This window comes from Anser anser (genome assembly GCF_964211835.1).
Source record: "Anser anser genome assembly, contig: HAP1_SCAFFOLD_159, whole genome shotgun sequence".
Taxonomy (NCBI): domain Eukaryota; kingdom Metazoa; phylum Chordata; class Aves; order Anseriformes; family Anatidae; genus Anser; species Anser anser.
Window position 1 is genome coordinate 75,645 of NW_028153762.1, and position 25,856 is coordinate 101,500.

General features: G+C 37.6%; 1 protein-coding gene across 1 annotated transcript in view; it reads right to left on the minus strand.

Moving 5' to 3' along the window:
- Positions 1 to 25,856, minus strand: part of LOC310891530 (adhesion G-protein coupled receptor V1-like) — a gene marked incomplete at its 5' end in the record, with an annotated part of 74,354 nt that overhangs the window by 16,765 nt on the left and 31,733 nt on the right. Inside the window, 15 exons of the mRNA XM_083853799.1 lie at positions 2,898 to 3,107; positions 4,533 to 5,347; positions 6,203 to 6,384; positions 6,579 to 6,823; positions 8,022 to 8,237; positions 9,215 to 9,430; positions 10,377 to 10,986; positions 13,374 to 13,513; positions 14,837 to 14,917; positions 16,534 to 16,663; positions 17,317 to 17,519; positions 18,140 to 18,320; positions 21,298 to 21,474; positions 23,307 to 23,680; positions 25,035 to 25,778. Of these exons, the coding sequence (XP_083709925.1) occupies positions 2,898 to 3,107; positions 4,533 to 5,347; positions 6,203 to 6,384; positions 6,579 to 6,823; positions 8,022 to 8,237; positions 9,215 to 9,430; positions 10,377 to 10,986; positions 13,374 to 13,513; positions 14,837 to 14,917; positions 16,534 to 16,663; positions 17,317 to 17,519; positions 18,140 to 18,320; positions 21,298 to 21,474; positions 23,307 to 23,680; positions 25,035 to 25,778 (4,524 nt within the window). The remainder of the gene's footprint in view (positions 1 to 2,897; positions 3,108 to 4,532; positions 5,348 to 6,202; positions 6,385 to 6,578; positions 6,824 to 8,021; positions 8,238 to 9,214; positions 9,431 to 10,376; positions 10,987 to 13,373; positions 13,514 to 14,836; positions 14,918 to 16,533; positions 16,664 to 17,316; positions 17,520 to 18,139; positions 18,321 to 21,297; positions 21,475 to 23,306; positions 23,681 to 25,034; positions 25,779 to 25,856) is intronic.

Consider the following 25,856-nt stretch of genomic DNA (forward strand, 5'->3'; position numbering starts at 1 on the left):
GAAGTAATACAAAAACTGTATACACCCATTTTCAAATACATAAATGTGCTATTCAGCCCCAACATTTCAAACTTCAGTTAAGTCTCAGAGATGTCAACATTGATGTCGACATTGATGTCGACATCTTTGGCTTAAGTTGGTCCATGTTGCTTCTAAGAAAATTAAGGAATTCAAAATTTATTGATATCACAAGGATTCCACTTCTACAGTCAAATATCTGGATGGTAGACTCCCAATTTACAGGTTCCTCTGAGGCTAAATCATTACAGTGTTTAACACTGCACTGCAATCCACTATGTTCTATTTGAGAATTTTGCATATCCATTACAAAGAAATAAAGATTTAAAAGAAAAGTGGTTTCAATGGTTTAGTACCATTGGGAAAACACACACACACACAAATAAGGCAAAGCTTATTTCAATATATCTCTATAAGTTATAATGAATTTTCATTGAAGACTGGGAAAAATGCTTTATGATATAGAAAGCTGTTCCACTATAATCCAAACACTGAGAAGAAACTTGAAGTCATTATTACAGATTCCAAGTAGTTATTTACTGATCCATGTTTCCTACCAGCTTTACCAAGATTTTTTTGGTATTCCTATCCAGAAGAAATGCTAATATGAACACTAATTGATTTCTGAAGATTGAAAGTGTTATTAGGCTAAATTCAATATTTTTTTTAATATTTAATCCTTATCCATACTTTTACATTTCTACATTGTGACTTAATAAGTGATGCATCTCTTACATAGAGAAACAAAGAGGTGGGTATTTATCGCTGTGAAGAAGGGAGCATCAGCCGCTCTCCTCTTCCTCATTACTTTAAGCTACTGCAGTGCATTTTCTTGTAATACAGTTACACAACTGTCGCAGACCCCTGTCCAATAAAAAAATACTACACTTATCCTCAATAAGGTAAAAAATAACATGCACATTGTGAAAACAAAATGTATTCACTTAACAGAAAATTTTCAATAACACAATAACTGTAAAAGTAATGATATTTGGATTTATGTCTGGTAAATTTTGCTTTCGAATGAAAAAAATATTTTGACAAACTAAAATAATCTAAATGCCTTAGCTCTTTTGCTCTTTCTCTATTTCTCCCTTTTTCTCTCTCTTTTTTTTTTAATCAAAGACACTTAGTTCACTTGTTTTGTTTCTGGCTGGAAGGCAATGAACTATTTCTTTTCACAACCTGGAAAAATAATATAATAATAACTATATATAATAATAGAACTATAGCCAAGTACTTCAGTTTCAAGCAGCCAGCATTTGGTAGCATGCTATGAATAACATTTAACCAGTTGAAAGTATTCAGGGACTTTGGGACTGAGACAGTTTGTATTAATTCCTTGTGCTCATTAACAGCTCTTCTTAGCTAATCATATCACATCTGGCTTGGCACAGAATTAACACAAACCATACCTAGATAAAAAACCAAAGGTTATGATGCCCTTTCATGTTGGGAAAACAAAACAAAAAACCTTTGGTTGAGAAAGCCATTTTTCTTCAAACAGAAAATGTAGTGCACACATTAGGGGACAAGTTCCTGTTTTGTGAACTTTCCCTGCCCATCAGTTCAAACATCAGAGAAACGTGATACTGCAATACACTGAGATTCCATCAAAGGCCACCTAAAGCAATCACCACCAGTACTATTATCATCCTATGCAAAACTGCATCAAACTGTAGATGAAACATGCCGTGTATTCTTTAAAACAATAGTAGAAATGTTTAGTACATACCAAATTATTATTGTTCTTTCTCAAATGTTTGCTTTCTCTTATAATTGCTACTTCCCAAATCATCTGCCATAAAAAAACATCAGGTTCATGGGACAGACAAAGGGAAGATGTTACCCTAGTGTTTCTGCAGGAATGTTTTCTAGAATATTTTAAATTCTTTGTAAGTCGCTGATAGATCTGATTTGCTTATGACTATTAGGTGTGTGTATGTTGGCAGTCATGAAGTGGGCTGGCAGGAGCCTCGTGCAGGCCAACAAAGAGAAGGGCAGAGTCCTGCCCCTGGCGGGGAGCAGCCCCAGGCACCAGGGCGTGCACCCTGATGGAGAGCAGCTTGACAGAAAGGGCTTGGGGTCCTGCTGGACACTGCACTGGGCAGGAGCCAGCAACATGCCTTGTTACTAAGAAGGCTGATGGCATTCTGGGCTGAATTAGGCCAAGTATCCCTAGCAGGCTGAGAGAGCTATCCTTCCCCTCTACTCTGCACTGGTGAGGCTGCACCTGGAGCACTGGGTCCAGCTCTGGGCTCCCCAGTGCAAGACAGACCTAAACGTACTGGGAAGACTCCAACAGAGGGACACCGAGGTGATCAAGGGAAGGGAAGAGAGGCTGTGAGAGCTGAGACTGCTCAGCCTGGAGAAGGGGAGGCTCAGGGGGATCTCATCAGTGTCCTTCAATACCTGAAGGGAGGGTGGAACAGGACAGAGCCAGGCTCGTGTCAGTGGTGCCCAGGGACAGGACAAGAGGCAGCGGGCACAAACTGGAGCACAAGAGGTTCCCTCTGAATATCAGACAGCACTTTTGTGCTGTGTGGGAGCACTGGCACAGGTTGCCCAGAGAGATTGTGGGGTCTCCCTCCTTGGAGATACTCAAAAGCCTGGACATGGTCCTGAGCAACCTGCTCTAGGTGGCCCTGCTTGAGGGGGAAAGGACCAGATGACCTCCAGAGGCCCCTTCCAACCTTAAGCATTCTGTGATTCTATGAATGCTTGCAAGAGTTCAAAGTACATGTCAGGTATGTGGATATTCACTTCTTGCTGGTGTTCTCTGAACAGTGAAACACAATCATTGTGAGTCATTATCAACTGAAAGCACAAAGATGGAAACTGGCATTAAAATTTGAGCGTGGTCAACACAAAGAACACACCTTCACAACCAATAACAGATCTTGAGGCTGTATGGAAGCTTATAATTCCTGCCACATTGTCACTTGCCAGAATAATCACTGTGACAGTGTCAAAACTGGGCAAAATTCGACTCCCTCCTTCAGTATGGACCAGGCTGATTTCAATACTTTCATCATCCTCTGGCTCTGGATCATCTATAATGGGCAGCGTGACCATCTTCTTTGTTTCACCTACAAGGAGAAGAACGTATACAACCGTGTGTCCACTTGGAAACCACCTTGTAAAAAGACTCAATCATCTCATTTTGAAAATAATTAAATACATAAAATATATTAAAATTGCATGAAACAAACTTATTTACCTTTCTGGAAGTCAGTGAATGTCATTATGAAATTTTATCTAATTACTATTGATCAGTCACATTAAGCCAATAAAACGATCACATCATTAAATATACTATGTAGAAATTAATTATATAGGAATTATTTCGGAGTGCCTAGAATTCTTTATTTTCATTACAAATTCTATGACTTTAAAATTTAACTTAGAAAAGGGGAATATCATTCTTGAAAAAAAAATAAATTGCCAGGTGCTAAGCTCTCCGATGAACCATTTACACAAGGGTGTACATTCAATATGAGTACATTTACTGAGCCAGGGAATGCATTGAAATGGGATGACATTTTGTTAGTTCCTTGCCTTTGGGACTATCAAAGAATAATAATGTAAGCAGCAAACACCGTTAATCTCTAGTCGCTATATATCCATTAAAATTTACAACACAATCCTGTTGTTCAGTGCGTGTGCATAACCCAGCTGTGTTTTATGATCATTAGAATATCAATTTACAGAATACATATGTATTTCCTGCTAGATTGTCTTTCAAAATACTTCAAAATCAGTTTTTACTAAACTTGTAACTGGTAATGTAATTACATGTCAGCCTCACAATCATTGCCAGCAGCCATGCCTTACTATTCAGATGATTTATCAAGCTAGCACACTAGAATCTTTACTACGCACCTGGAAATTGCTTTCAAAATATCAGTTCGATTAACTCAGACTTTGAAAAAATAAAATACAGCATAAAATACAGCATGCTGCATGGTACTTAAGTAATGTCTGAGAGGGACTTGTTTGTCCTGTTTGCAATTCTTTTAAATATGTTCTGTTATGTTACGTTTAAATATGTTTTGTTATGTTACAATATGATCTCAGAATTTAAAGAGATGTCATGAAAAATTAGTACTGTAGTGACCGAGGGCTAACAAAAGACCACTTAGGCCTGATTCTCATTTCCATTATCCTTGCTGTAACAACTATCTTCGACTTTATTAATCCTTACTTATGTGGTAAAGGAAATCTTTATAGTGCAATATTTATACTGCAATATTTCTTTAATAAAAACCCTTAGGTATTTATTGTGCTTAGATATTTCATTGTGCTTTGCTACCACTGTGTGTGTTCTGCAAGATAATGCTACATGCTAATGAACAACCATACTCTTTTGCACGTGTATCCTTAGCATTCAGGAAAATTTAGCCTAAGAAGAAGATATCAGTTGTCAAAACATCCACAGTATCGTGTACTTGTCACGTTCTTTTTTCTTTTTCTTAGTTTTACAAAACAGAAGCCAAAACGAGAGCTTGTCTCACCTTCAGCAAACACCAGAGTCTCACCGACACCTATAAAATCCAAGTTTGGAGTAGCAGTCCCACCAATGACACGCCATTCCACTGTCACTTGTCCCAGGCTGCCTTCTGTTCTGTGTATCATTAGCTGCACGTTGGTCTGAGGACGTTCCTCTACTTCAACATACAGACCTTTCTCTGTTGCATTGGGACTTACACTGTAGATCTTAAACACTCCAAATGCGTCTCCATTCATCATTATGATAACTGTGGAGGTATTTGGCTGTCCTATGGTTGGTTGGTTTTTTGAGCTGGCTGAGACGTTCATCAGTTCTGCTTTCAAAAGGGTTATAGTGAATCTCTCATCCAGTTCTGGCAGGCTGTCAGGCAGTATGGTAACTGTTAGATTTGCAGACTCTTCCCCTTCCTGCATTATGGCCCACTGTCTTGTAACAGGTTCATAATCACTGCCAGCGATGGCTTGTGTGCTGAAGAGGGCGAATGCACTGGTAACGTTTTTCTTGTAGGTCCGGAACCCTGAAGTGTTGTTAGTTAATGGGCTGATATCTGACGTCAGCCAAAGGCAGAGAGGAATCCCTGAGGCACTGGAAAATGTAAAGGCTGAACATGCTTGTTCTTTTAGGCACTGAGCTGCACAGGAATACACAGGGTCACTTGCTGCTGACACATTCACTCTGGTCTTGGATGGTTTGTCAGGAATTCCTTGTACAGGAGGCTCGTAGTAGGCCAGGATATCCTGACCTTGCTCCACAGCAAGAGCTACAACGTCAGTCTCAGAAGTGCTGTAGAAAATCTGCAGCTGACCAAATCTTCCCTCACTAAAAGACATTATAATAAAATAAAGTTCTGTTAGTTGACAAAGGATGTCTAATATTCTACATGTTTCTGGGTTAATAATAGAAGTGAACAAAATCAACTGACCCTTTCTGAATTGCTGAAAAATTCCAAATAACACATCAAAATGCATTCCCTTTGAAACTAGTACCAGAATAACTGAGTTATCTTATTTTTTTGTGGATAGCAAGTTTGATTATTTATAGCTTAGGTAGTAGTCTGTTAAGAATGCATATTTGTAAACATTTGGTTCTAGGAGTTAACTTAGTCTTCTTCAGGACTTGGCAGCTCTCCTTACTTGCAAGGAAGAAAAAGCCGGTGACACCCAGACTTATCATCCTTCCTCTAGGATCACATGCATAAAACCTGTTTTCCTTCTCTTATTTTCATCCTGTAAGGGCTGGCCATTTTGTCCTCCTGTTCAAATCACAGGAACAGGCTACCATGCAGGTTTAAATGATTTGATGATTAAACGGACAAAATGAATAGTACACTGTGTACGCTGAGTTTACATTGCCAATGTAAACTCAGCGTATTCAATGTATACTACTGTATACAATGTATACAATGTATACTACATGTATACAAATGTATACAAATGTATACAAAGTATACAATGTATACTACAAAGTATTCAATGTATACTACGTTTAAGTAATTTATGTAATACACAGACATCTACTTCAAAAACAATGTGTTTGAAATGAAAATACATTGAGATGGCAGATCAAAGAATTGATGCACATATTTTTATGAGAGGAGCATGAAATTTGACATTATAGTGAAAACAAAAGTGAAGAATAAATAGTAATTACAAATAAAGCACACATTATACAAACCTTCGCCTGACTGTTATGTTTGCCAGCAAATTTCTTTCTAGTGGCTCCTGAACTCGATATAAGGATTGATGAAAGAAAACTGTGCCATAAGGATTATCATTGGCAGGTATTATAATACTTGCCACGCCATCTAACCCAATAGCACCACCATTGGAGGCCTGAGTTAATTCTACACGGACAATCTCAAAGAGAAGAAAAGAAAAAGAAGTAATGCAGCTAGACAATTTGTGGTTTTTCTAACAATAATTACAAGCAAAGTATAACATGAAATTATAGCACCTTCCTGCCGGAACATTTCTTGTTTTCCATCATACATATTTCTAGAACAAGTCAAAATTAATACCATCTTCAAGGAAGATGTAAGTGCTTGACTTACTTCTTCTATTTCTGGAACATCATCAGCCAGGATTTCCAATAGTAGCATCTGAAAGGCTTCCCCAGGGGCAAAAGTAATATTGCCTGAGGCAACCTGCAAGTCCTCATCAGCAGGGTGTCCACCAATGGTAGCAACCCACTCAACAGTAACGTTACCAAGTGTCCCAGCATTGCGGATTACTGGCAGATTTATGGGTACTGATCCAGATTCAGGCTCCTCCACAGTAAATTCGGTCATCTGGAACACTGAAGTGCAGCACAAAGAGGTGTATTTCATTAACAGTAATATTTAAAATAAAAACACCATCCTAGTTACTGAATTATATATTTTATTTCACTTGATTGCATTCATTTGCACAATTAAAAAAATGTTAATCAGGTTTAAACTTCAAATTGAACTTTCAGTATCATTTTATCTGCAAATAAAATTGGCATGAAAATTCAGCCCCCACCCAAGAGTTTATTCCAACGTATCCATTGTTCAAGGCTAGCCATGATCTAAGTTTTTAGAAGACGGTCAGAAGGTAATTTTTCCCAGTGAGGAAATTTTTTATCATTTTTTATGTCACGTATGGAAAAAATGTGTCAACATATTCCATCTAAATTGTTTCAAATATAAGTCTTTCTTGTATAAAATCTTTAGTTGTTAAGAATGAAGTTAATGAATTATCCATGTGGAATTATTTACTTTTGTCAATTTCCTTTACATTTTGCTGATAAAATGGAATAACTGAAATAAAGTAGGGTACTAAAGGGAGAAAGAGTAAGTCAAATAAAATGGCTGGAAAACATACACCAGAAATACTGAAATAGAAAAAATAAATAGAAAAGATAAATTTCTAAAATGTCATTAAATTTTTGAAATTACCATTTTTTTCTCAAAACCTGTGTAATGAAACTATTTTTGGAAAGTGTCCACAATCCATTTTACTGATAATGATAGAAAGAAGAAAAACTACAATAACTAACAACCAGAACATACAAGAATGCAATTTAAGTCATATTTGTACTTTCCAATTTCCCCAGATATTTAAACCTGCTTTGCCTGATTATTTTGTAAAACAATGACACTGCACTATCTAAACAGGTTTTGGCATGTAAACTTAAGCTTCAAGCTATTGCAGAAATGCAACATTTAGAATAGATAAAAAAATACAAATTAAATTAAAATCCATCCCCATTAGGAGACTCCAAAATCCACCTTCGTCTCACAAAATCTTGATATATAAGTTGACTGAATGCTTCAATTTCGCTATATAAGGGCACCATTTGCCCTTACTTACACGTTTTAATTTAGTTTATCTTATTTTGTCCTTTACTGTGTTCATCCAGACTTCCCTTTTTGTATTCTGAAAATTTTTATTCCATTGCCCAGTAATAACTCACCCACAAATCAGCAGATTGCTACTGGACAAGAGAAAATATGCAAATAAGACTCATTTACCAAAGGATCCAAACGGGTCATCAGAAGCCTCAATGGTTATGACTGCCCTCGTCAAAGATCCAAGCAAGGCTCCTCCTGTCGTTTGATTCAGCAGCTGAACATAAAAGGACTCCTCAACTTCAGGATTGATATCATTAATTATATAAATTGGCACAGCTTTACTTGTTTCTCCTTCTAGTAAGACAACATCTGATGAGGCTACACTGTAGTCCTCACCTAGATTTGTACATGAAAAAATAACAAAACAATCAAAACACAGAAGAATATTAAGGCATTCTGGTTCATTATGAAACATCACTAATGTTTATCAGCACTAATATTTATCTGTTCTTTTTGCATTCCCTTGTGTTCATATGTTGGTGTGTTTTTTTGTGTTTTTTTTTTCTTTATCTTCATACCCAGAAAATACAATTGTTTATTTCCTAGTGCCTTTTAGATATCTGGATGGATGAAAATAAATCTCATCTTGGCCAAAACAGAGTTTACACTGTCAGTCCAAGAAGCAATTACAAAAGGTCCATTATTATCTTCCATTGAGAAGATCACACAACTGTGACATTTCTATATTTGATTTCTGATAGTTGTCTGGCTTTCCAAGAGATAAAATGAAACAGAAGTACCTTTTTCAAAGGAGATTTTACTAAAGGACATAAGGTCACTCCTTCCCTCGTGGAGCTTTTCAGGGATCACCTGAGAGCTTTACCTTTCATTTGCAAAGTAAAAGTCTTCTTGAATTGTGCTTAACATTTGTCTGTTTCACAGAGGAGTCACCAGCTCTCAATTTCCCTCCAAGAAACTCAAATAAGCCATGTATGGTAGGTTGAAATATGTACAAAGGACTAAGTACTAGCTATATATACTACTACAGGATTTTTTATTTTATTTTATTTTTTTGAGAAAGTGAGTGGCCACCAGGGAAACAAACAGCCAATTCCTTTCCTTAGTTTTCTTGCTAGATTCTTCAGTGATGATATCTCTGAGTTTTTTTAAATTTGATGTAAGGTCTCTTCTATAGGACCTGAATTCCTGTCTCCTAAGTACACTCAGTAAGTATCTCACACTTTGGTATTTTTTCTACTTGTTTTACTAGACTGCATTCAATACACACTTGCTTGCTTTGGTTACTCGAAGCATACAGTATGCTCTTTCTGGTTTAACACAGAATGTGTATTTCTGCTATTTTGATTTCTTACCAGCTGTTGCAGTTATTGGCATAGCTTTGAATTTCACAGAAACATCTGCAAAAATTCCCCCAGTTCTGGTCACGTTAATGATTGGTCCAACATAATTTTCAGCAACTCGCACAGCTGAAGCTGAAAGCTGAAGTGTTCCAAAAGCATCATCATTGGCATTGATAATTACATGAGCTATAGTCTCACCCACTGATCCAAGACGAGGAGAATTTACAACTGAAATATAAAAAAAACCTCTTAGAGCAAGCCTGAAATGCCTCCTATATATGGCTATACTGTTCATATACATACACCTGAGTTTAGTGGATGGCCACTACTAGCTTTCAATAAAATTTTCATTTTAGATTTGGACAAAATATAACTACAAACTGCACAAGCATATTTTTGATGTTTGAATTATATTATGTCAGAAAATCCACATTCTTACTAACTTATTATTCTACCCTGCTGTGGAGCATACAAAACACCAGTTCTTTGAAGAGGTGAGGTACTAGCAAAATTACTTATTTATTTGTCCATAGGACAATAGAATTTTACACTAGCAATGATGAACTATAAGTAACCTTTCAGTTTCCCAGTAGAATTTTTTGTAGTGTTTCCCTTAAAAATCAAGATTAATGTGGGAGAGTCATGGGGGAGAGGGAAGGGAAATTAGGCATGCCAAGAAGCTCTTAAGCATAAATAAGGCTGTAATGACCTGAATTTATCTGATCGGGCAAACATCCTCTACGCTAAAAAGCCAGCATGAAGCTGCAATTCTACACCACTTAATGTTTAAAAGGCTTTTTTCGCTTTCAGTAAGTGCAACTAGCTTATTTCCTATCATTGTGCTTTACAGAAACAACAGGTGAGCAGGTATTAGCACACAAAACCAATACAGTAATACAGTTGGCCTAAAACACCTGGGATAAAGCAGATGCAGAAGGGAGAAAGAAATGTCCACCCCTGACAAAATTTTGTGGTAAAGGAAATATATGCTGACACACAGAATCTTCATACTTAATGTGAGATACTCTGACATATAACTTACAGGATTCTTAACTATACAGAGTTAGGCAGAGGTAAAATTTTACTGTAATTTCAATTGCTGCATTTTATCCTATTAAATATAAATATTAGCCTACATATTTAAGCTTTGGGTTTACATATGAAAGACACTTACTTGGCCGATCCTGTACTTTGTCGATCAAAACAGTATTGTTTAGCTCCACAAAAACAGATTCTGACCTCTCAGGATCATAATCATCCAAAATAGGCAAAGATATTGTGGCTTCGCTTTCATTGGCTGCGAAGATCACATAACCAGTAATGGGTATATAATCTTCTCCTTGTATTGCTCTAACAACATCAGGTGGAAGAAAGGGTGACTTTTCATCATCACCTAAAGTTCTGTATGTAACCACTACTGTACCAAGAAGACCACCAAGCCTTACTATTGTCAGGGAGATATTTTTTGTTTCTTCCTCAACTTTTATTGGTCTGTTTCTCTCAGAAAAGATGAACAGTCCATATGGATCATCATTAGCTAAAACTGTTAATGTTGCATTAGTGTGATTTCCAAGACGACCACTGGACACATTGATGATCAAAACTGAAAACACCTGATCCAGTTCAGGCACGTTGTCAGGAGAAACTTGTATGGTAATATTTGCTCTCACTTGGCCAACATCAAATGTTACATTCCCATATGCAGAGACCAGGTCTTCTGTAAGATCACAGACTATGACCCAATACAGAGTCACCTCAGACAGGGCCCCATGAGTTCTCACAACCTAAGTGGAAAACACAAAGATTTATGTATTTCTTTGTACTATAAGAAAGAAGAACATAAAAGTGTAAAATGGCATACAGCAAAGTCACAGAATCACAGAATATCCTGAGTTACAAAAGATCCACAGGGATTATCAGGTCCAACACCTGACTCCACACAGGACCACCCAAAATCAAATCGCATGTCTGACAGAGTAGTCCAAATGCTTCTTGAACTCTGGCAGCTCAGTGCTGTGACCATGTCCCTGGGGAGCCTGTCCCAGTGCCCGACCACCTCTGGGTGCAGAACCTTTCCCTAACCCCCAGCCTGACCCTCCCCTGTCCCAGCCCCATGCCGTTCCCTCGGGTCCTGTCGCTGTCCCCAGAGAGCAGAGCTCAGCGCCTGCCCCTCCGCTCCCCTCGTGAGGGAGCTGCAGGCCGCCATGAGACCTCCCCTCGGCCTGCTCTGCTCTGGGCTGAACAAACCCAGGGACCTCAGCCGCTCCTCATACTTCTTGCCCTCTAGACCCTTCACCACCATAGTAGCCCTCCTTTGGATGCTCTCTAATAGTTTATGTCCTTCATATATTGTAGCACACACAGTGCTAGAGGTGAGGCTTCACCAGCACAGAGCAGAGCAGGACAATCCCTTCCCTTGACCATCCAGCATTGCTGTGCCTTATGCTCCAGAACACAGTTGACGATTTTGGCTGCTAAGGCACACTGCTGGTTCATATTTCTCTTGCTGTCAAGCAAAACCCCCAGATCCCTTTCCATGGGGCTGCTCTTCAGCCTCTTGTCCCCAGGCCTGTCCGTACAGCCAGCATTGCCCCTTGCCAGGTGCAGAATCCAGCACTTCCTCGTTTAACTTAATTCCAGTCAACTGTGACCTCTCCAGACTCCAAGACTATTGAAAAATTATTGAGAGAGGTCTTGCAATGACATCAGCCAGCTCTTTCTGTACTTTGGGATTAATCCCACTGGACCCCATAGACTTATATGCATCCAGCTGGAGCAGCAAATCCTGCACAAGTTCAAAGTTGGCTGGGAGTTTATCATCATCACAGTCCTGAAATTCAGAGCTTTGGGTGTCCCCGAGCCCATCATTGGTGTTAAAGACAGAGGCAAAGAAGGCATTAACCTCTGCTTTATTGGCGTACTTATTTGTGAGGTTACCAACCTCAACAAGTAATGGATCAATGTTTTCTCTGCTCCTCCTTTTGCTGTTAGCATACTTTAAAAAAAGCACTTTTTGTTGTCCCCACAGTACTGGCCAGCTTCAACTCTGAGTGAACATCACCTCTGTAGTCCTTGTTCAACTGACCTTGCTTCCAATGCCCACAGATTTTCCTTTTTCGCCTAAATTCTAGAATAAGATCCCTGCTCAGCCAAGCTGGCCTTCTGCCCAGCTTGCTCAACTTCTGACTCTTTGGAATTGCCTGTTCCTGTGCTCTTAAGAGGTGTTACTTAACTAACCAGCACTGATGGACTCCAATACCTTCAAAAGCAGGTTCCAAGGGGACCTCACAAACTAGTTCACTGAGTAGTCTGAAGTCTGCTGTCTCCATAGCTAGGGCTGAACTTTTGCTGGCAGTTTTCCTCCTATTACCAAAGATTTTAAACTCAGCCATCTCATGGTCACTATGGCCAGGACAGCCTCCAATCACCACTTCACCCACAAGACCCTCACTGTTTACAAGCAACAAATCTGGAGGGCACCTTTCTTAGTCAGCTTCCAGAGTAACTGTACCAACAAGTTATTGTTAACGTGCCTCAGGAATTTCCAGTACCTGTTTGTATTGGCTGTATGGTATTCCCAGCTAACATCTGGGAAGTTGAAGTCACCCACAGGGACAAGGGCAGATGACCTAGAGATATCCCTTAGTTCATTATAGAATAATTTGGCAATGTTGTCCTCCTGGCTGGGTGGTCTATAGCAGACTCCCACAACAACTTCATCTTATTGTTATAACTTATTTCCATGTCCCTTAATCCTTACCCGGAGGATCTTAAGCATGTCATTGCCAACTGCAAGCTGCACACAATCCAGCCCCTCCATTATATACAGTGCAAAGTCATTGACATGATGAGTTAAAAATAAACTAATTTTAAAAACAGTGTAATCTTTATCATCTTAGCTTTGCTGTATTTGTTGTGTCATCAGCACTTACTTTAAAATATTCATACCTCAAATGTAAACAAGTAGAAGTAAATTTAAACTTATATAAAACATTTTAGTTTTAAGCTGAAAGATACACTTTAGAAAGTGAAGTATAAAATGTCAAGACAAATGTACATGATAAAGTTAAGTTAAAATGCTGTAGACCTATTATAAAAATATTGCAGAATGCTCTGTAAAATAGACATAAAAGAGGATTGCATAGCAATATGAGACCCAAAACTTTCTAACCTGCAACATAATATTGCTATCTCCATCTTCAGGCTCAGTTCCATTTACCGAGAGTGACTCAGTACTGAACTCAAAGACGCCATGAGCATCATCAGAAGCCTCAATAGTCACAACGATGTGGGATGCAATTCCCAAGCTGGCTGTAAGTGCAAGTGCCAAAATGAGTTATTTTTTTATACCATCTTTTCTTAAAAGCTAAGGAAGTTTGTTACAAAAAGCACACAGAAAAGCATAACTGGAATATTTCTGCTGTTTTGCATTTTGTGGTGTGTTTTTTTTTTGTTTTAAATGTGGAATAATTATCCACATGGATAAGGAACTCACTTTCAATAATGCAGTCCTGGCAGCCCTTCTATGGAACAACACTCCAAAGCAACATATAAAATGCAAATATTTTAAGAGAGGATCAAAAATAAAATTACTTGTCTAATTAAGGAAAATGAACTAGAATTTAGGGTAGGGGAGAGTTACGTGGTAAAACACAGTGTAAGCAGTGCAGACAGGACAAAAGCAGGTACTATTTTAACTGAAGCTGGAACAAAGAAAAAGCTAGTCCAGGAAATTCTACTACTGTAATGATCATCTTGTGTGAGATAACTTGCTGCTTAGAAAGAGAAAGAGCCTGGCATTTTAAAAAAAATCTGGAAACACAGAAGAGGAAACAACACTTCCCAGGAAGTTCCAAAAAGTGGTTAAACCACAGACTTACTCTCAGGTTCAAACTGAACTCCTTTGTATTTTCAAATAAAACAGAAAATCAGGCTGTCACTGTGGAATAAATTATTTGATTTCGATAATGGGTGCTAACACAATATTTTCAGGTCTCTAGGGTTTAATTCAAAATCCGCCATCATTAGCGTTTCCCTCATAGTAGGTGCTTTTGTTTTCATCTTATTTCTGCATATTGTATGTTTTTAATTTTCTCAAGATTAAATTATCTTTGTTTTCTGTATGTTGTGACAAAAATAGACTTCAAAAATGAAAAATAATCAAAGCATTCTTTTAGAAAAAAAAGAGCTAACACCACTTTTTATTAAGAGTATTTTTGAGATGCAGAGATCAAAGCATAAAGCAAGTGGCAAAAGAAAGTATCAAAACACACAGTCAGGTAATTTTTAAATTACCTTAAATTTAAAAAGTTTCTCTCCTCTTTGCTCTCCAGAAAATTTTACAAAATTTACAAACAAAGCTAATTTTTCTAACTACTTCTGGAATAACTACATTGTGTTCTATAAAAATACAGCTTTGAAGATAGAGAAGCTGTTATTTTCTGTATTACGGTTAGTATTGACTGTTGTTGAAATTAAGCCTTTTTTAAAATGGGAAAGAATGTTTTGACAGGACTCTATGATATATCTCAAACCACAAGCAAAATAACACTATGATAAACTGTGTCAGTAGTGTAGTTCATGAGGGATATTACAGTTAGCATAAAGAAATAAAGATTAATCCAAAATGCTTACCATGCTGATGGACAGTTGGAAGGAAGAAATCCATGTTCCCATCACCACTACCACTGCCATCATTTCTAAAGAGCTCAGCAACTTTAAGATGACAGACATACAGATATATACACATATATACATTTATAAATCAGAGCGCAAGCAAAGAGAAATTTAAACTATTCTGGACAACAGGAAAAAAAGAGGGAAGCACTCTAGGAAGGTATCAACTTTGCTTCTGAAAGTGTACAGGAGTTCTAATAAAGACTGAAATATTTACATATGCCACCTCTTACTTAATTTATGACATTGGAAATAGCAATGGGAAGTCAGAATGAAAGAAAACACATACACATAGTTTATCTTTCCTCTCTTTCCCTCTTTGTGTCCCCATTTTGTATTTCCCCTTTCTCACTCCTAACTGAGGCTTGTCATGGAGGAATCTAAATTGAAAAAAAAAAAAAAAAAAAGGTAGGGGAGACGATAAAGTCCCTCAAGCTCCTTATTCTAATATTTTCTCACAAAGTGAAAATGTTGGGAAAATCTGCAGAAAACTTAACTAATGGGGACTTCATAAGCTTTGTGTTTGTGTTGGAAAGGCCAAAAAGAAGGCTCATTTTAAAAAGGCTATATAGTTACTGGATTACTAAAGTTAGTTGTAAATTTTCTGTCACAACAATTTGAAAGAGAAAAGTTTGACTCCTTTTAACAAAACAACTATTCAACCAAAAAGACAAAATACGTGAAAAGTCTCAAGACTTTACCAAAAGAATCACTGAGACCATGTTGCACCATAGACACATACAATCATAGCAGAGAGCTGGATTAATTCAAGGAAATCTGATACATCCTCCCAGAAGGGACCACACTTGCAATTTCCGAATTGTTTAAAAAAATAACATCAGTTTAAAAAAAAAAAATCAATTTATGGCTGTCAGTGTTTCTAATTACTTTTCCCTCCAACAAGCTTTACAATCTCCGTTAAAATTTTTCTCAAATGGAAAAAAAAATCTGTAAGGTATTCAGGGGTTTATGTGGCAGCACCACTATGCTTTGCCGTCCCTTCAGACTAGCCCTTCAAACCAATAATTCTTTCAAGTGTTTGTCTTGTTCTTACAGACAGTTATCTACGAGCTACCTCTGCAGCTACAGCTCAGCAAACTCCCTATGGCCCTCAACATCCACAGCCTATTACTGCTATAATCCATTTGACCTATGTATTGCAGTTCTTCTGATTTCACTCATGTGGAAGAAAAAACAAAACAAAACAAAAAAAACCCAAAACAAACAAACAAAAACACAACACTTTGACTGTTTAGCCTTAAATATTTTATAAATATTCCATATTTTTGAAATGCAACATATTGCTAATATATTTTTGCATTATTTTAGTTCTCATTACCAACCATGAAGTTATACAAAGTGAAAAGCAGCAATTGCCTTTAGATGACCTAACAGATGGCAGTGATACACTTTCCCTAATACATGGTAATAATATACTTGCTATGGGATCTGGTTGTTTCCACCAAGGATTAAGAAAAGAACTGAGGAACAGTTCTTCCCTACGAAAAAAGACAGCTGTATGGGGGTGGGGATGTAGAGGTGCTTTTTGTTTGTTTTCAGAAATAACATAGAAAATAATGCCAAGAAAGACAAGATTTTTATGAACGAGTAGAGGTCATGAAAATACAACTAAGGGACTGATATATGTGCCTTACCTCCTCCCTCTGGGTTCAACAGCTCCACTTTAAACGTTTTTTCTAATTCAGGAATAGTATTATCAGTGATGTTAACAGTAATGTACTTGTATCTTTCTCCTGGCTGAAATTCCAGTGTACCCACAACAGCCTGCAATATAAGAGCTCTTCATATTTTTGTTCAAGTCTAATGTTTTCATCCATATAAAAAAAAGAAACAGAACCTTCATTTTGTCTTTTTCAAAACATCTACTTTTCCTCACTTAAGCTTTAAAAAAAAATCTGAAAAATCTGTTTTACAAAAGAAAAAAAAAAAGAAGAAGACATCTAAGTTGACATACTGGTGAGCATCTGCATTCATGTACATTTTTCTTATTTTTCTGCACAAATGATCAGTTGGACAAGCAAGTGCAGATACATGCAGGTTATTTTGCTAGGCATATACAAATCCCAGTATGTACAAGCATAATGTTAACCTGTACATGCACTTGAATAATATGGTCTGTAACAACAGCAAAACTCACAAATTGCTACACTGAAAACTCTGTTAAGAAAAAAAAAAAAAGTTCAAAACCAGAGGCTTTTCCTAGACAATGCAACTTACTGCAGAGAAAAGAATGGAGAAGTCACATGATGTATATTTTTAAGTGAATATTACATATCCATTTGCCACATCACCTTGTAAAGTAGTCTTTCTGTGAAAGAATCATAGCTGGGCTAGAGCAGTCAAACTGAAAGCTATCTCCACGATAAATAACTCTAATTAATTCCAAAACAATTATACCACCTTGGCAGTTGCCATACCTGATAATCTTTGGGACTGAAAGCTGTGACTGGCACTGTTCTGTATTCCACCAGAACTGTTCCAAGAAGGCCTTGTGCATGAACTACCAGTAATCTGACGTGTCCAGCTTCTTCTTTAATAGTAATATGGGGCACAGAAGAGGCTGGAAGAATCATTTTATCACCTGGCTGAGGAGGTGGCCCCACAGAGAACTGGAGCAGACCTGGAAGACAAGAATTACTACTTACATGGCTTTTCATAACAAATTTTAAAGATGATAAACAATTTAAATAAAGTGATTGATAACATATCTTGTGATGGTTCTGAAATTAAAAACCACATATACCAGTATACCCTTAAGCCTCAATCACACTATTTCCAGAGATGTGCTGTGTGCCTTACCCTCTCTCACTGATATTCTTGTCAGTCTTGATAAAAGGCACAGCACAATAATAAAACCTTCTCTTCCCAAAAGAGCCTCACAGGCCACGGTTTTGCGTATTTACTGGTACAAGACATATGGAGAAATGACTCTCATTGTCAGGAATTCTCATTTGATGAAAAACCTGGACAGGATCAACTACATGCAGAGCCTTTATTTGCCCTCACAAGAGAATCATTGCTTGTTTGGGCAGGGAAGATTTGAGGCCTTTTTGTAAAATTATAAAAGAAAACTAATTCAGTATTCATTCATGTATATAAACAATGAATTAATTCAAGTCAGATAAAGTGGAATATATGAGATTGCTTCCTCAACTATTACAACCAAGCAAAGTTTTCATCTGACTGGAAAGAACTACACAATAATCTGAAACAAAGCTGTATAATTCCCATCATTGTTACCGTATGGGTGGTCACTGGCTTTGATGCTGATATCAGTAGTTTCCTTTTCTGGATCTATACTTGCTCCACTGGTAGGAGTTGAACCTAGTTTCCCATCTCCAGACACTGCAGAGACTAATGTCACACGGAAATATTCATTTAACTCCGGAATGTCATCATCAATAACATGCAAATTTAACACCTAGAGAAGGACCAAATCATGGAGAAATCAAACCATGCAACATTCTTTGATTAGTCAGTCAGCTGTATCTGCTGTATAGTTCTGAAAGCAAAGGACACTATTTTTGCTCTCCACATAAATTCAACTAATTTCTAAGATAACATTTTATGTCTAGAATATGCTTTCCAAAAACAATGCTTCCAAGCTACTGGAAATGGAAGGCATATTTTCTGAATTGTTTCAAACTACATAAATAAGTGATAATAAATACTTGTTTGGTTGGTTTTGTATATCTTCACAAAAGCAGAGTTTAATTTCCATGTACTGAACATGAAATATCTGATAAATTTTAAAATCTTTTTGAAATTATGCTTATGAAGAGACATTACAGTGATTAATCCAATTTAGAGAGCAAATAAATTGAGCTTATTATACCACCTGACACTTTGACCTGCAGATCATACGATTTACTAACATAACCTTGCTCTAAACACGCTAACACATTCACTTCAGAAAATTCCATCTTTCTTTATGTTTCGATATGGTCGGACAAACATATAGAAAACATTTAAGTAGCTGATCATATTTAGAGGCATGGTAATGAGTAGATTACAAATGTCAGTTGAAAGTCCCTTAGGATATCCCACCTGAAGAGCAGCTTGCTACCAGCCCGTTTCTTAGAGCCATGCACATTAGCTCCTCTGTATGTATGCAGTAAATTGGACCAGTAAGCTGTGTAGCAAGAGCCTACATCAGCCATTTTCTGCCACTAGATAGAGTAATGTGGGCCTCGTCTATGTTGCCATGCTAGAAAAGCTTTGGAAATTTCTGCTATATATGATTGTATGAAATGCAGTAATATCATTTCACAGAGAAATAAAGCTGAATGAACAAACTATTATAACATGAATGAACTATTTTCAGATACCACACGCTTTTGCCAGTCATTACATTATCCAGATTCACAGTTCTAGTGAAGTCACTGGGATCCCTGCAAATGACTTCAGCGAATTTGAGTCCACATTGACTTCTGCAGCCTGATATAAGTGAAACTGAGGATGGTATTTTCTACTCACAATTCATCCTTATTATACAAACAATAATAGAAAGTGTATGTTGTTTCTACAGTACTGTGGTCCCGCACCACTTCTTCAAATAAATTTAACAATTCTGTGCTGTACATCAGGATTGAATTCATTGAAACAGATTATTTTTATTTCTATTTCTAGCACACGCTGTTTATTACCACAGAATTTTAATCATAGGACAGCCCACGTTGGATGGGACATCAAAAGATGAAGTTCAATGTTTCATGGAAAAAAAAAAAATAGATGAAATAATCCAGCACCATGTTCAACTGCATCTTAAGCACCCCTGGTGATGGGAATTCTACCATAGAACCATACATTGGTTTGGGCTGGAAGGGACCTTAAAGCCCACCCAGCGCCACCCCCTGCCATGGGCAGGGACACCTCCCCCCAGCCCAGGCTGCCCTCAGCCCCATCCAGCCTGGCCTTGGGCTCTGCCAGGGATGGGGCAGCCGCAGCTCCTCTGGGCAGCCTGGGCCTGGGCCTCACCGCCCTCTGAGGGAAGAATTTCCTCCTTCGCCCCCTCCCTCGCCCTGCTGCCCACGCTGCTGTTGGTGCAGCCCAGGGTACGGGTGGCTTTCTGGGCTGCAAGCACACATTGCCGGCTCATGTCGAGCTTCTCATCAACCACCACGCCCAGGTCCTTCCCCCCCCAAGGGGTGCTCTCAGTGCTTTCTCTGCCCAGCCTGTGTTTGTGCTTGGGATTGCCCTGGCCCAGATGCTGAGGTCGGGACAACCCGACCCTGTCCCTAAGGAAGTCGTTCCAGTAGTTGTAAAAAATTTCAAGACAAAACCTCTCCCACTCTATCTTTGTACTCTTTGCCCTCTGTCTTCTCCTGTGGTTTCTTGAGAAGAGAGAGCCTCTGTCAACTCTGGAGCTGCCCTTTAGGTACTGTAATAATGGGATCAAAGTCCCCTTCTAAAGGGTGAAAAGATCTAACCCCTTGAGTCTTTCCTTAGAGGACAGGTTCTCCAGCTCTTTGATCATCTTTCTGGCCCTCTTTTGGACCTCCAGTCTGCCCACATAATTTTTTAATTGTGGGCCTCTGTAGCTTTGAATTCCTACTCTTCAGTGTATCCTGGTATCCTGGTATTTCTTTTTTCTTTTTCTTTTTTTTTTAAACTAATTCAGATAAGGAATTTCGTAAGACTTTTAGAAAGCTTTCTCAGAAGCAGCTAAAGCTTCCCTTATGTATCATTTCTCTTTCTCTCCCCCAACTCAGAGATGCAATTCTGATTACCAATTTCAGGTGTCTCTAAGGCCAGAATATTGAATAATTTCCTTATGTTCCAGTTGCTCGCACACTTTATGCAGAGGAATAGATTAAAGCAGACAGTAATCATTTCAGGGAGACTCAAAAACAGCTATTGTTACAAGAACACCTTTAATCTCCTGTTTCTGATTTTGAATTTAAAAGGAGACAGAACCTGGATAGCCTTGAGTGCAAGAACAGCAATGAATCTTACTATTGCCTATTTAATTGTTGTGGACATAAATTTGAGTTACAACACTCAGATCAAACCTGATCATTTTCCAATTTCGAAAGTACATGGACTATCTACACTTTTTAAAGTATATGTACACATACACATAAATACAGTTAATATTTTTTATGTATATGTACATATATCTAATATGTACATGCACACATGGTGACTTTTGAACTGACATATACACAGAGCTACAAATAACACTTTCTTGTTGTCAGGGATGGAAAAAAAGAAAGAAAGAAAATATATATATAACAAAAAAATAACAACATAAAATAACAAAATAAAAAATAATAAGAAGAAAAGCCATGTGAAGTAAACACTCTCTAGTATGCAAACCAGCCAAGCACCCTCAGAAGGTATTTTCCAGGAGGTTTGTAAAGGACAGGATGAATTGTTAATAGGAAGGTAGGGTTTACCTCTGATCTCTGCCAAGGAACGAATGTGATAGTGCCACTGCTATTAGAAAAATCGGTAACAGAGTAATTAATGCCAGTGGAATCAACCTGTGAGATAATGTACTTTATATACACATAGTCTAGGGCTCCCCTTGTACGCTCCACAACACAGGATATAGTGGAACCTTCATCAGCAGTCTGGAAGAAAGCAAAAATTTGGAACGTTTATTACTGTCAAAGTAAATCAAGGCAATTTCATTAAATAACACGAAAATATTTAATGCCAGACAAATGTTCAAGTAAAAAATTGCTGTCATGTTACTTTCAGCTCTTTTGGAGTGTTAGGAAGCTGAAACTGACCTTGATGCCAATCAGAACAATCCTAGTGGAATCTGCAAAAGTCTGATGCCTCCCTGAGGACTATTAAGGTAACAAATAACAATACACTGCAGTTCGTCCTGGACACAACCCCTTTCCTAAAACTATGCGTCAGAGACAGAATCAATATGCTTGAAATGTACCTGTCGAAAGCAAATGAAACTATTGCTTTATAATAACGTCAATATTGTAATTTTCCTTAGCAATAATTTAAAGAAAGATTTGGATCAGCACTTTCTCTAACCAGACACACTATGGATAGAAATAAACTATACCATCATCATTCAGAAAAACAGATTTTTCTCTTCTACTATCCTCCTTACAATTCTGTATCTTCACAGATAACATGACTTCTGCAGCGACAACTTCACATCTCTGGAATGAAGCTTTAATTGGTACTGACCTTCTATTTTAGAAAATAACGTTCATAAAATTAACATAGAAAATAATTTTATCTGAAAGTTATTGGAAAGGTTAAAGCTATCTTATGCATTAGCTAAATTTCAGGGCTGCTTTGTAAGAAAGCATAGATACTGTGTGTGACTTCAGCTGCCTAGTAGACAGATATGCACAGTTAAACTACTGGTAAAAAAATGCTGTGTTCCTGCATCACCACTAAGAGCTCTAATACTTCCCTGGTGAAATGGACATATGATAGGTGCAAAACAATTACCGTGCCATATAATTATTTTTTTTCTTCATGGTTGGCTGATGATCTGTGGCATCACAGCGTATCAGAGGTACTTGAACCTGAAGGAATCTATTATCATAGCATATGGTAGGCACACAATAAGCAAACTGAACCAAACTGAAAACTAGTATCACTCAGGCAAGACAGTTATTTTAAAAACATCATAAGCACTTTGATTAAAAAAGAATGTAATTAAAGCTCATAAGAGTTCCCAAATGAAAACTATATTAAATTTTTTTTTCCACAAAATAATCCAATACCAGTAGAGATAGCTATCATGTTATTCCCCCTTATAATTGATTAAAGAAGTAAAGAATGATTTATGTTTATTTCAAGCCTCCTCAAAAAGTAGCAAGTTTACACTCTGCATATAGAATGGATACCACTGAAAAAAGATTTCATCTGTTAAAACTAAAACAACAAAAAAAACCACTACTAAATCAACCAACTGACATCAAACATATGCAAATTATAACTTAGTTTATGACAGCAAATGAAGGTGGAAAAATCCATAACACTTTGTCATTGCATGATCTCTAGTAAAATTATCTCAAACACATCATGTGACACAGAAAACTAAAATAAAAATCTTTGCAATAATCCATTCTCAAAAAAAAACCAGAGAATTAAATCTTACATTTTAACTGGTAACTCAAATGTAACAGAAGTGAAGGTAAAATATTTTTCTAGAAAAAAAAAATTAAGCCTTAGTCTTCAGTTTATATAGTAAACTAAATTTTCTTAACCATTTTTTTCTTTAGTTTTTTAAAATTATATAGTAAATCCCAGTGGAACTGAGGTTGTATTAACAGAACATATGCATCTCCAAATCCTAGGAAAACTTTGCTTAACCACAAAAGCAAACACTGCAAAATCTAGGGTTTGTTCAGGTCACTTGGTCCTGCCATTTAGCTTTCTGTGCCTGAAATATCACCTACAATTTCCATTATGACCACCTTACCTCAGGGATACATGCTCCAGTGAAGCCAAATAAACCATTAGCATTATCACTTTTCTGTATTCTTAATCTTGCTGTGGTGTTTTCTTGTGAAATTCGAGCTCCACCACGCACAGAAATGAGCTTTAGTATGAATAATTCTTCTCCTTCTTCCTCTTTGTCATCCTTTGCAGACACGATGAATGATTTATTGGTCTCTCCTTGCCAATACTCCAAATACCCAGAGACAGGGTGGACATCACTTTTTGCAGGAGTTGCATGAAGTTCATAGATCTCTGCTCGTGTCAACTTACGCTCATAAAGCCTTACATCCTGCATTAACCCTGTGTACCTACTGCTGCCGTTGATTCCTGCTCCAATTCTTACTATTCCTGGACCTGAGAAGGAAATTATAATTTTTTCTCATGTTATTGTATTTGTATGAAACAGTCAGCAACTGACTACCTGTTTTTCTTAAAAACCAATGGTAAACTGTTCATTGTCCCTGGATGAGGAATCATATTGATCTTGAGATCCAAAATCAGGAGGTTCCTTGAGCCTCATCTCAATGTTACAGGTAAGTCCTCACAGGCCAAACAATTCCATCCTATGCTGTCCAAGTTTTTCATCCTATTAGTTCTAGCAGCACATTATCATCATCCCTCATTTTTATAAGTCTTACAGACTTGAGGCTCCCTCTTTCCTCCACAGATTTTCAGAGCAGAACTGCAACCCCTTTTAGCCCTTGTTTTGCTGAACAAATCCTACTTTGTTTCCCTCTGCTAGGGCAGCTGATCCATTCTGATGATACTCATGATTACTGCATTAACCCTTCTGGACATCCATTTCATCCACCACACTGTAATTCCATGCAAATTCCAAACTCTTTTTACAACAGCATTTATATTTCTCTGTCTCCAAACTATAGGATCACAGCTGCCTCATATTCATTCCTACTCTATCCTATTCTGTGCCATGCTATGCTCTTGTGCTAAAACACACACATCAGCTGTTTTCAGTTGCCTTTCAGAAAACGAAAGAAAACAAACAAACAAAAAAAGCTGTGCTCTTCAGTGTATTGTCATACATATGACACTGAGTGGCAGTTGTAGAGATGAGCAACCACAGGAACTGATAAAAGTCCCAGGGCACAAAGTGGAGGATGCTGAGAAAAACTGGGCTGCTATGCACACCACTGTGTATTACCCAACATTCAACGGAGAGAGATGACATACTTGCCTTACTATTGCATTATCCCCAGACACACGCCATCCCCACTAATAAAGAAAATTTACAGCACAGACATATCCTTCTAGCAATAAAAGCATCATTGCATTTCACATATATTTGTTCTAGAAACCGAGGGAGGGAAAAAAAAAAAACCTCTCAGCCTCTCAGCTTAGCTACAGTACTGCAAGTGTGATGGAAATTACTAATTGCAGAAGTACTATTCTTTTTACAAATGGAAAATTTGATTTCTTAAACTTCAACCTGGAATTTTAAAAGCAGAAATAAAATAGTACACCATACAATTAATAGTCCTCTACTCTCACTCAACATCGCAGCAGTTTGAATTTTTTAGAACATTCACACAATTTCCATAGGCTTTCTGAAAATCCTCAAAGAATTCTTATCCATTCCTTTCAATTAACTTAACAGATATAATCATTTCAGTGTATTTCTTCCACCTTTGAAGTGGCTAGACTATGCATTTCAGAGCTTTATATATGGAGAAAAATAGCAAAGGCTCACCATCAAGAATTGCTTCTCCTTTTAGACTCTTCATTCCTCCCAGAACTAGAATTCCATCAACGTAAAATTCAATTATACTTTCATCCAGAGTAATCAGAACGTGAAGCCAAGTATTCTCATCCAGGTATTTCATGACTGATGTTTTAGCCATGTATGTCATATTGGACCCTAATGCTGTATAATGAAGCACTACAGAAACATGAGAATCATTTGTCTGAATTTTCACACCATAATATAAAGTCCCATTATCGTTATCCTTTTCAACTATATAGCCATCTGTACTGACATTAGGAATTAACCAAGCTGAAAATGTAAAATTGGTTACTGCATTATTTCCATTGTATGGGTATTCAGGACCGATAATGCCAAATGCATCCTCTTTTCCACTGAAATACAGAGCGTCTGTTCCACTGTGATGGCGCCTCATGTGGGGCTGTGATTGTACTGAGCTTGGGAATGATCCAAGCAACAAGAAATCTACCATTGATGGCAGTCCAGCTTGGAAGGTACTAGACAGTATTTCCCAACCTAGTCGGACAACACCAAAGGTGCCTTGCTGTCTCCAGATGGTGAAGTCCGTAATATAGGAAAGGTCATCTTCAGAAAGAGTATCTTCCACTATCTCTCTGTCCTGGCTCTCTGGATCTATAACAAACACTCCAAAAGGGTCATCATTGAAAGGGATCATGACAGTTACAGTAGGACTGGTTTCAGATAACTGACCACCAGGACCAGGAGACCCACCTGCGTAATAGAAGTTAGAGTAAAAGTTAATGATTAAACAACACACTCAGAAAAAAGTTTCAAAGTACTTTTTTTTTT